The sequence below is a fragment of the Sander vitreus genome, chromosome 21 (genome assembly GCF_031162955.1).
Source record: "Sander vitreus isolate 19-12246 chromosome 21, sanVit1, whole genome shotgun sequence".
NCBI lineage: Eukaryota > Metazoa > Chordata > Actinopteri > Perciformes > Percidae > Sander > Sander vitreus.
Window position 1 is genome coordinate 3916745 of NC_135875.1, and position 12210 is coordinate 3928954.

General features: G+C 41.0%; 1 protein-coding gene across 3 annotated transcripts in view; it reads left to right on the plus strand.

Moving 5' to 3' along the window:
- Positions 1-1146: 1146 nt before the first annotated feature.
- LOC144536639 (KAT8 regulatory NSL complex subunit 1-like) overlaps positions 1147-12210 on the plus strand; it is a 35898-nt gene continuing 24834 nt past the window's right edge. For 2 of the 3 annotated variants that reach the window (XM_078279876.1, XM_078279879.1), the window contains exons 1-2: positions 5090-5557; positions 8234-9710. In XM_078279876.1, the coding sequence (XP_078136002.1) occupies positions 8302-9710 (1409 nt within the window). In that variant the 5' untranslated portion in view covers positions 5090-5557; positions 8234-8301. Of the gene's footprint in view, positions 1178-2029; positions 2113-5089; positions 5558-8233; positions 9711-12210 lie in introns of those variants that run through there. The other variant, XM_078279877.1, reaches the window with a different exon arrangement.

Below are 12210 nucleotides of genomic sequence, written 5' to 3' on the forward strand. Positions count from 1 at the left end.
AAATGTCTGTTAAGTCAATATCTATCACTGAAGGTGAAGACACAATGGTTGAGCCTATGGCCCACTGATAAAAAGTACTGCAATATTTATTATTTGTATATTAGCGGCGTGGCATCTCTCAGAAAAGAATCTTGTATTACAGGTTTTTTTTCTCCATTGTAGGCACACACACAAAAATGGAAGTGTGCACACAATTCTGAAAACCTAGGCTACCAACAACATGACTCCAGACCAAAGAAACAGAATGATCTTTATCATATGTCTGCGCTTCAGATTGCTAAACTCTCAGCACAATTCAACTGTTTTCACTCAAATAGAAATTCTAAATCAACCAGGACTGAAATCTTACAGAAGTAAGATGTAAAGTAGTCTTCAAGTAAAGTACAAGCACCTCAAAATTGTACGTAACTACAGTAGCTACTTGAGTAAATGTAGTTACTTTCCACTGGCCACTGGCAAAATATCAGATATTCAAACCACTGACTAGCCCAACACTGCCTCACTCATATCATCCATCCTCTGTCCCTTGTGTCTCCTGTCTCATCAGCTCCAGCTTAAGCTCTACTTTTGTAAAAGGAGTTTGTAGAAGGAGTCTTCTCTTTTATGTGTCCTGTTTTACTTTGGGGTTAAGGATTGAGAGACCCAGCAGACCATTCAAATCTCATCCCACCATCACCACAATCTGTTAAGCATATGATGCAAGAAATAAGAGCAAATTAAACACATTGAACAAACTAATTCGCAGCCATCAGCAGTATCTGCTTGTGGTTTGTAGCATGCTGTGAAAATCAGCGGTTCATTTCTAAGTTAAGTCCCAAAGACAAAGCAGTAAAAATATTAGATATTCTGTAGTTGCATTGAGTGAAAACACACCAGGCTGGACTATGAGTAGCTAGCATGTGGTGCGGTGTAAACAACACTCGTGTAATGGCGCAGCTAAATCAGCCATTTATAAATAATGTGGAGGTTGTGAAGACATTTAGAAATGAAAACAATATTTTTTGGTAATGAAGTTTCGTGCTATGAACTTTCGTCCCACATTTCCGCTGTACGGGCATTTGCTCAAGAGTGACAGCAGCGGGGGGCCAATGGGAAGCCTCAATTTGAAGCGTTGACCAATAGGAGCGCGGGGGGCGGTTGTTATCAAGTCGTAAACGGTTAGTAACAGGACAAGCAGGTAAGTAAGATTTTGTCTTGTTATTTTTCTCACAATTAACGAACGCGCCACTCGTCAGGAAAAAACATTCGTTTGGTTAAACTATCGTCTGTTCGTTTTAAGCAGGTTAATTTTTTTAGCACACTTTTCTGCCAAACGTGCACAAAACGGCAGTCATTGAGAAGTCAGTATGGGATCGGGGAAGCAAACAAGCTAGCTAGCATTAGCTTAGTCTGCTAGCTAAGTTGGCTGTTATTGGCCAGGATCTCGGCGTTAGCCTTCTACGTCGCTGCGCCTCAAACATTAGCATGGCTAACGTTAGCTTCTCATCTAGCGTTGAGCGAAAGTACTGTTGTTAATTGTGTCACAAAATCACTGGCAATGCGGTCTTTGACACGGTTAGTCAATAGAGAAACAACCCTTCCTAACTTACTTCTAAATTCCTAAGCTCGGTGTTAACATTATTAAACATGTAAAACTTTTTCATTATAAATTTCATTAGGTTATCATTAGCCCTGCTAGCCGTTAGCTTGCCAGCTGGACGTAAAAAAAACGAAAAAAAACACCGTTGCCAAGACAGTTAACTTTATTTACTGCGTCTGGTCTTTCAGGGAAGACACTACGTCCAAAACATTATCTTTCAACGTAGAGATGTTGGGCTATTTTTCTTCCATAACATGTTTTATTTCAGACTAGTGGGGGAAAAAAAATTCCATTTAAACATTAGAACGTCAGAAAACTTGTAATACAACAAATAATTGTCTTCTTTGATGAAGTTTCATGAAGATATCTGTTAGTTAAAATATAAAGTTTTGCCTTCCCTTAAAAAAATGTAACTAATGTCTTTTGTCTATGTATTCTTTTTGTTTTAAGGTGTCATGTTATTTACATGTGCGGTAACTGGAATTATGGCTCCTTGGATTATTGAATGGACCATTGCAACAATGGAGTTAAAGGTATTTCTAAATAGTAATTATTATTATTATCATTTGTGTGTGTGTGTTTCTGACGGAGCCTGTGCATTGCTCTCAACAAGTCCTCAGCTGGGGTCATGGGCTCTGAGTGGTGACCACAAAAAGGATGAGAATGCGGATACTTTTGGCCGAAATGAGTGTCCTTTTCCCCCTTTTTTTTTTTAAAGACTTTATTAGTTTTTAAACAAGTTTACAATTAAGAACAACCACAAAAACAGTCTACAAGATTAAACTATACACAAAACAGCGAAAGAAAAAAAAACATAGGCCTGGGCCTTGAAAATATACAACTCTAATAAACTCCCATGCTATGTGATGAAGGTGCGTGTTCAGTGAGAGTTCAGTGAGTGTCATTTTTCGGAGGCCTGGCTGCCATTTAGCCGCATCTAATCAGGACCCACGCATCCCTATGGAGTTATTTCATACAACGGGCCTGGGAGGAGACCCAAAATATTCTGGATGGATTACATATCCCAGCAAAGTGTGAGGGAAACGCCTCTCGAATCCCCCTGGAGGAGCTTGAGGATGTGGATTAGGAGGCCGGAAGTGTAGCCAATTTTGCATAGCCTGTTGCTTTTGTGACTTGGAACAGGATAAGAAGATGGATGGATGTTTTTACCAATTTTCGGAGTAGCAGACAAGGATAAATGCAGGATAACTTACTGGATAATTATTAAAGATCTCACCTATTTGATCTTGATGTTTTGTAGTTCGCCTCCCGAGACTTTTAATGTAGATATCCATTTGAAAATATTTTCAGAACAAGCGAATATAGACCGTTTCTTTCTCTCATTCACACATGCGCATATACACACACATTGATAATTACTTATTTATTATGCATGTCTTCTGGTAGTCTGATAATTCACAGAGGCCATGCAAGGCCTGTAGGAAATACGTAGCATGCATTCATTTCATTACTTAACAGTCACAAGAAAGGACGCAACACAACATTGTAAACACCCAATGCCCAATAAGTCTTTACTTGGAAAATCTTCTAGTACACAGGAAGTGATAAAACCTGTTTATTCAAAAGTCGTACAAGACCGTAGTCAAGAAAAGACTTGATAGTACTAAAAGTAAAAATAGGCTAATGAGTGCAGAAATGTAAACTTCCTCAACAAAAACAAAAAGACAAGATATATCGGTACTATAAACACTGAAATTATCTTTGTGAAGAGCATCACACATAAAGAATCGTAATAATGACGATAATGAGTGAATAATAATAATTATCTAAAAGGATCGTTTTAATAAAAAAGGGTATTTACACAAGTACTAGTACAATACCTGTTCAATATAATACTTTACAAAATGTGGGAGATCTATAAATTGCTAAGTGAAATATAACAGGTTATATCTCACATACGCCACACTAAAACGTCATGCTTTATGTACAATAAGCGCCAACAAATACTGAGCAACTGAACAGGAAGAAGTAACTGAGGAAGTTGCGAATCCCAGATAAGATGTCAGTGTCACGTGTTATACTGGTCATGTAACACTGCAGGCAGACTTTCATTTTGTAACTAAATGTATTGAAATCTTCATTTTGAGCTAAATGTTAAATTAAGGGGTTTGTTTTCTTAGCCAATGCATGCAAGCCACAATAGATAAATGCAAGGTCTCGTACATACACAAACACACTGCCATGTCTAATTTCACCTATACAATGCAATGACCCCTGCAACAAGTATTATGTTTTTAAAGCAGGGGCTGGGTATTGAGCCGGAGTACTTTTTTGGTGGGATCAAAATTGTCAAGTGCTGAAGGCTGTCAGATTTGTAATCTGGTTTACTTGCTATTTGATCAGGTAGTTCCCAATTTAATGTAACGATGAGGCTGCAGTTTGTGGTGGTAAAGGCCAGTGTATTAAACTGCAAAATTTTAGCATCTTTGTTTTTGTATCCACCCTGTAGTTTTCATTGATCAGTGTAGGTGTGTTGGGTCGCATTTGCTCTTACACACAGTATAGTGGTGTATTCTCTTTGGACTAAAGCTGCATTTAACAGTCCTGTGCAGAAGGGCTCCTTCAAGTGGCCACACGCTGCACCTTCACAGAGGTGTTGCGGTAGTGGTGGGCGATCTAGTTCCTGTTAAAAGTGACACATGAGAGCCAGGCGGTCTGGAGTTGTTTTCTCCTGTAAACCGGGAGCATAATGAGCACTTACTATAATTTAGCTATTCAGAATAGCAGAGAAACCCCTTAATATATAGAGAAATCAGTAAATGGTTTGTATGTACAGTTGTAGGGCTGCAACTAACGATTATTTTCATTGTCGATTTATTTTCTTGATTAGTCAATTTAGTTGTTTGGTCTATAAAAACTTCAGAAAATGGTGACAAATGTCGATCAGGGCTTCCCAAAGCCCAAGGTGACGTCCTCAAATGTCTTATTTTGTCCACAACTCAAAGATATTCAGTTCACTGTCACAGAGGAGAGAAGAAACTAGAACATATTCACATTTAAGAAGCTGGAATGTAAAAAAAATAAAAGTAATAAGACTATTAAACCCGATTAATAGATTATCAAAATAGTTGGCAAGTAATTGAATAGTTGACAACTAATTGAATAATCTTTGCAGCTCTATATTGGATATCATGAAATAAGTAAATAACAAACAGTAAATAGAAAAGACAAAATATAATACAATATAATATAGGAAGCGATATATACATTCAAGGTCTAATTACAGAACAGTGACTATTGCACACATAATGAGCAGTGCAGTGTTTCCAGTTCAACCACCAGCAGCTCCTTTTATATCAGCCTGTGTGTCTAACAAGTGCCACATTGACATTGCGCTGTGTTTTTGGAAGACAATGCCCTCCTGTGGTATCTTCTTTTGAGCTTTTATGTCGTTTCTTATCTGCCCTTTACTCTAGTGGCGAGTATGAGAAATATCTCCCGCCTACCAGCAAGCAACACACACACACGTACGTACACACACACAGCCCTCCTATGTTTGTCAGACTCAAATCCGAGGGAGAGGAGCTAGCCGCCATTTTCTAAGCGTCTCTCCCTAAAACGAGAGAAAAAGGCTCGCGACAAAACTACCATCTGGATTACCTTTCGCTTACCGAGAATCGGATTTTTTGGTATATGATTGCCGCAAAATCGCCTACATTTGAAGTAAATCGGAATATAAAGGAGTGTTTCACGGCCTTGTCTTTATATTCGCTTGTGTTGGCGGCGAGGCGAGCTAGCTGGTCGAGCAAGGTGTAGACCCGAATCCGGAACGAAACCCGAGCGGCTCTGTGAACTGGGCCTATTTGGGGCAATCTGGTTGCTTTATTTTTGGATTAAGTAATGGCAGAGTGATCGATTCAAGCCGCGTTTTTTTGTGTTCGAACCCTTAGTTTTTTTCCACTAAACTGCAGGGGATTGTTGCCGAAATTCCCTCGGATAGTGCAACCTCGTCACGTGGTAGGTTCCTCCTTTTTCTTTGTTAGCGAGCTAGCTCGACTGGCAGGGTCTACTCCCAACTTGAGCTTCTGACATGTGTGTGCATTAACGTTACATGCTATTTCATTGCCCGGCAGCTAGTGTATCAAAGGACGGCCTCCATTGGTGTACAACAGCAGGCGGCCTGTATTTATTTCCATAGTCTAATTGCAATGCACACCATGTCTCCACTCTGCAATAAAGATAAGTTGTGATCCGGGTTGTCTTGTTATTCTGGACACATATGCGATGTTACAGCACCTGGATTTAACTCCGATGTCAATGTGTGTGCATGTGCTACCTTTTTATTTAAACGTATAATACATATTACTTTGGGCGTAATTGGCCTTGGAAACTATCAGTGGTGAGTGTAACGTTGGGGCTAACGTTACGTAGTCAGTGACTAAAATGTTTACTTGCCTAACGAGGTTTGCGTAAAAGCGCAACGGCTTTCGCCAACAAAAATCACTAAACTGTGCAACGAAAGATTCACAAATTACATCCACAATGCGATGAGGGTAGGTAGCGTTTCACTGCAGTTGGCTTAAGAGATTCGCAAGCTAGCTTTGCGAGTAGGTTGTATTTCTTGCATCAGCAGCTTTCTCGAGCTAACGTTAGCCAGAAGCGACCCGCATTAATTTGCACGCAGTGTATAAAGTGACAACGTTTAGCGAGATCTTTATATTTCTGTTCTTGGGAGTTCGGTTGATGTGGAGATCGGTTGCTGTGTATTTCTACTGCTACGGCTCGATGATACAAACACACACACGTCTTGTATGGTTTCCAGCGGAAGCTATTGAGAATTCAAGATTACGAAATAACGTTATTTCTCTCCTTTGCATGTAGAAGAGACGCGCCAGCCTTCCGTATACATGTACAAATGTTTTTGTAAACACCAGGAAGACATTTTGGTGATTACGTTATGGTTGGCTAACGTTTGATGTGGACATTTTTTTTTGTCGCATCTCTAACCAGACAGTTTACAGAGATCCTGGTGTTATAATACATGCTGGTTAAAGCGATGCATTTACTAACGTAAACGTGTGTTTTGTTCGCTGTGTTTGGAGCGGAATGGGCGGTTTTAGATAAATGTATTTCATTGCATAATCTGCTTCGGAAATACCAACATGGCGTAGTGCGCGCTGACTAGAAACTGCGGTGAAATACTGAGCCCCCATTCATCTGACCCTGCAGACGATACGCGGAGATGCAGCTCCCTTTTATCTCGTATTATTTGAAGGGAGGCTTCTTTCTTTTTTTCAAAGTTTGATATGGATAATATACAGGCAGTCTGTGTGAATGACATGTAAACCACTGAATCCCTAATGCACCTTAATCATGGCATTTTCTTCCTCCATATTTAATTTTAGAATCATTTTGCTGTCAATCATTTTTGGGGAATTGGGAAGGTTTAATGGGTTCAGCTGAAATTGACACATGAACCTAGTCAGGATGACATCATGTGCTTTGGACTAATGCTGGGGCCTAAATCCACTTACTTACACCGCCTGTGTGGACTCCTGCTGCACACTGACTTGCCAGGGCACATGTTGGGCAGTGGGGTTTTGACAATTTGCATCGCCTTTTCCTGTTTCTTCCCTCACCAGAATTGAATCCAAAATGTACTCTTTAAAGAGGAGCCTTGTAAGTAAATGACAATGAAGGCTTGTTCACACAAACATGGGTGTAGTGGGAATTATTTATTGCCCTGGGAAGAAGTAGCTCAAATGTCTGCCGTTCTGTCTATATCGTTAGAATCCCACTCACCAAGGTCAGTGCATATGATTCATTATTTGGTATTTAATTCAGTGAAGATGGCGTCCGTGGAAAATTTTCGTTATTGTGATTCCAATGGATTCAAATGACATTTTTGGAATTTTGTGAGAGCCGGATGAATAGTCAAAAACATGAGTGATTTTGTTCATCTCAGATGTTCCAGACTCTTTTGTTGGATTCATTTTTAGCAACACTTCCATCCAGTAGGTCATCAGTTAATTTGGATTAGCCCTTTAACTTGATTAGTTGTGGACATTTACTGTAGGTTTGTTTTTAAGTTTAGACTTGATGTTAAGCAAGTCATTTTCCACTCACTCTAATGGCTTACAGAACCTGTAGTGCAAGTATTTCAGTTGTATGTTTTACTGTATAGGCCTGTACAGTCTGTCTTCATTTTGCTTTTCACTTAAATATTTCATATGGAGGAATATATATATATTTTTGTTTATTTATGAGTCAAAGCAAGATTTTCAGACTAATCTGCTGTATTTTATATGCAGCTTTTCCTTAAATGCTTGTTTAGGCTATCAAGTTAAATGTCATTCCTTACTTGATTGCCTTCTGAATTCAGAGTGCACTAATACTAATTAATCTTCTGTAGAGCTGCCGGTTTCAGTATTAAATCAATATTCAAACATGTCCTAGGCAGTGTCTGTATATGTTTGTTTACGCTATCTGGTTGTGGGGCCATCCCTGTACAAGGTTGTGACTGTTACCTGGGATTTGTTAATGGAAAAATATCTCCACCCAACATCCTCCCCCTCCAACTAGGATCAGAATTTGACGTAGGGAGTTTTTTGTGTGAGTTCATGATACTACTTTATTTAACTTTATTTCTTGTCTCCCTTCTCCTTCTATCTTTATTTTCTTCGTTCAATCCAGGCTGTCCTCAGGTGGGGCAGTAAGCGGGTGGTGTGGAGCAGGCCGCGGTGCCCGTCCCTCTGCACTGCATGGCTGCGATGGCGCCCGCTCTCACCGACGCCCCAGCCGAAGCTCACCACATCCGCTTCAAACTGGCTGCCCCATCCTCGAGTCTCTCACCGGCCAGTGCAGAGAACAACGGTAACGCCAGCAACATCCTCATCCATAGCAGCGGCCCCGCAAAGTGCAAGGCCGTGTCCGAAGATTGCCCTCTTGACTTTTGTGGCGGCGACCAGGAACAGCAGCAACAGCAGCCCCAAGCCGACTCTGTGGCTCAGGCCTCGGCCCTGGGAAAGCTCCAGCCGCTGGTGGCTTCTTACCTGTGCTCTGATGTGACACCTGTCCCTTCAACTAAGGAGTCAATCAAGCTGCAAGGAGTCCTCATCAAACAGTCAGTGTTGAAAAGCCACATAATACTGCCCGGCTCCCTGCTCAACGGCGGAGGAGACTTCCTGTTGAGGAAGAGGCAGGCGATCGAACTCTCTGGCGGCCAGCTCAAAAGCCTCATGAGCGGCAGCACGAACGGAGGAGGCCAGCCCATGGCACCTGTCAATGGCCTGGCCAAGAAACTGGTCACTATGTCTGGCCCTGGCTGTGTGGTGGCAGTGAATGGTGACAAGTCGTCTGCCACCACAGACTCTCAGTCCCAGAACCTGCCCTTGGACTCTGAGACCTTGACAGCGACCTTATCGGGGAATATCCCGGTAAAAGGAACCCCTAAACAAAAGCATTCCTCTGGGGTTTCTCAAAATACAGATGGAAAAAACCTCGAACCACCAGTGCTCCAGTCTAATGCACTTTCTCCCTATACCCATGACAACCCTAACCCCACTGGACAAGTGAATTTGGACGAGGCTGATTCACACACGCCTACCAGTCAGCCACAGGGTTGTGATAGGGAGAGACCAGGTAGCAGCCAGCAGGGCTCCCCGTCTTGCACACCTGCACCACGGCCTCCTCTTCCCTGTACTTCTTCCTCGGACAGCCTTGATGCTCACGTTAAGGAGCGCACCCTTCTCAACAGCAGCCGCCAATCTGAGATTGAAAGCCGGCTGCGGCGCCTGCGCAAACGTCTTCAGGTTGTACAGGCCAAGCAGGTGGAGCGGCACATTCAGCAGCAGCTGGGTGGCTTCTTGGACTCGGCTCTCAGCCGGCTTTTGGCAGGTAACCGCAAATCAGAGACAGCAACCCCCACAGCTACATGGAGGACAGGACGCCACTCTTCCTCGACCAACAACAGAGACGGCCTTGGTCGCTTCCTGAAAAGCGGCTCCATGCCTTTGGAGCTGGAGAGGTTGTATCTGAGTGGATCGGCCAACCTTCATTCAGCAGAAAGCGCCTTTGACTCTGATGTAACAGAAAGTAGCTCTGGAGGGGACTCTGACCTGGAGGAGGAGGAGCTGTCCAGAGTGGACATTGAGCAGCGACATGTCAAAATGTAAGTAAAAGTGTCCTCACCCGCTGAGACATCGAGCATATTTAGGGCTGTACATGAATCATTTAAACATGATTCTGCAGTACTGGAAAATTCACGGCTGAGGCCAAGTTGAGTATTTATGTGTTTTCATTTCAGTTTCATAGTTGCACTTTCCCCATGCACAGGTAATTTAAATTACTCTCATATTTCCATGGTGCTTGGAGCTCTTCAACTGTCCTGTGAAAGTCCCTGTATTTCTAGGCCCTGCAATATGCTACTCAGGCCTAGCAGGTGCTAATGACAATCATAACTGCCTGGTCTGCCTCAGTAGTGGTTGGGTCAAACTCCAGGGAGGGGTAGAGAGATACCATTCGCCCAGAGAGCATGTGTAGTCGTGTGGGTGGTTTCATCCTGTGGAGAACGCACAGGCTGGATTGGACTCAAAGTAAAAAGCTCTCCTGTCACACAGTGCTTCCTCCTGAGTGGGGCCGAGGCTGAAACTGTATGTTCTGTTTATCTGCAGAGAGAACAAGTAAGCGCCCACAGAGCCGGTGTATGTTTTGATTTAAACTGAAACTAAGGTGGAAATAGAGTCAGGTTGTGTTTTGCAGAAGGTGTGGGTTTTATGTTATGTGCTGCCTGTTGTGATCTCATGTTTGCCTCGGCAGGAGCTTGCAAATGTATTCCATGGGAAATTCACATAAGAGTACTCACTTCTGTGTCATTAGTGTTTGGAAGGAGGGGGAAAAAATACAGCAGGTGGGTCAGCGTTAATGAAGTTACTGACCTGTTTAGGATTGGGTAGATTATTAACAATGTAGCTGAGAACACTGATTTTTATTATCCTTTCTTGGGTTGACTTTAGACCTTTGACCTAAATATCTTCATGACCTAACAGGAAGCTTGTGTTGCAGGCATGATCCAGAGGTAGAAAATCTGCTTGTAATGTATTCACACTGTGTCTGTGGCCCGTCAAAGGAGGTGTTAGTTGGCAGTTTATGTGCAAATTTATAGCACGTCATTTTCAAGGAGAGTGGACAGTGAGCTACACTTATGTGGCCTGAGATTGTAGGAGGACTGAAAGTCATATTGTCACTGTGAATCTAATTACACAATGACCATAAAAGAAGATTCTAGTTATGTAAACAAACAGAGCAAAAAATGGATTGTTTTGAGTTGTTAAATTCCCATTCTGCTTGTTTCAGATCTTCATTTCTCATATCAAAATTCTATAATTTCCTGATTTGTAACCTAAATATTTTGTACTTTAGCACGTAACAAATCGATAATGACCAAATATAGTAGTAGTAGTAGTAGTAGTAATAATAGGAATGCAACGATACCCTCGGCTCACGATGTGATACGATTCACAATTAAGTTCACGATACATTTTTCTCTAGCTGTTTTTTTTTTAACAGAATGAGCTGCAGACAAATGGCTGAAAAAAATATTCCTTCATTTACATGAACTGTGCAAAACAACAGATGTGTCCTTATCGAAAGTGCAGCTGAAATTGTATTACATCTAAAATAACAAAATTAAAAGAAAAAAATAATAGATTTTTTTTTAAACAAATCCCACATCAAAATAACTAAACAAAATCTCTTCTAACGAACAAACTAAGAAGATGTAGTGACGTCTGAAGTCAAACAGTCACATCTAAAGTAGATTATGCCCTAGGCCTTTTTAAAAATTGCATCACTGTTTTTTATTTTTTTTCTTCTCTCAACCAGTTGTAATCTTTACACGTTTATATTGATTATTAACCGATTCACGATTTAGAGATGTAACAATGCTTACATCCCTAAATAATAATAATGTAATATAATGTTAAGATATGGAAGTAATTATCTAGATAGTAAAGGTATATATTGCAATGACGAAGCTTGTTGTCCTAAAATAGCTCTCATTATGTACAGGAATTGTAGGCCAGACAGCTGGGCAATGGTACTGTACCATGACTTAAGGTAGATGGTTAGTAATTAATACTATCTTCTTTGATATAGATGTTTCATGTTGTTCTTTAGTTATAAATTGACACATTGGGGAAATAAAAGCCCTTCGGCTGATAACAAAATAGAATGACTATTAAATAAAAGTTTTACCGTAGCAGTTTTACTATGAAGGTTGTCTGATATGTTCAAAATTAATCTGATTTATCCTTCACATCCAAGTCTATCAAACTTAAGACCAAAACAGTTGCTTGTATTGTGGCCTCGTATAATTTCTAGCCCCTTACCCTGTCAGTCAGATCCAATATTTTTTTTAATATGGAGTTGGTTGATTAATTTAGTTGTTAATTATAAGCAAATAATCATTGATATTACATGAAATGTGCATGACCACACTAAATGGTGAACTTTTTGTAATGAAAGTGAAAGATGTAGCGAGAAGGGGGTTTGAAAGTTGAGACCCCTGAAAGTAGTAGGTGCTTTCCACTATGTGTAAATGTTCTTTGAATACGAAGGACTATTGAATTAGGTTCACTGGTTTTGTAAACAGTGATTGAGATTTGAGTGTT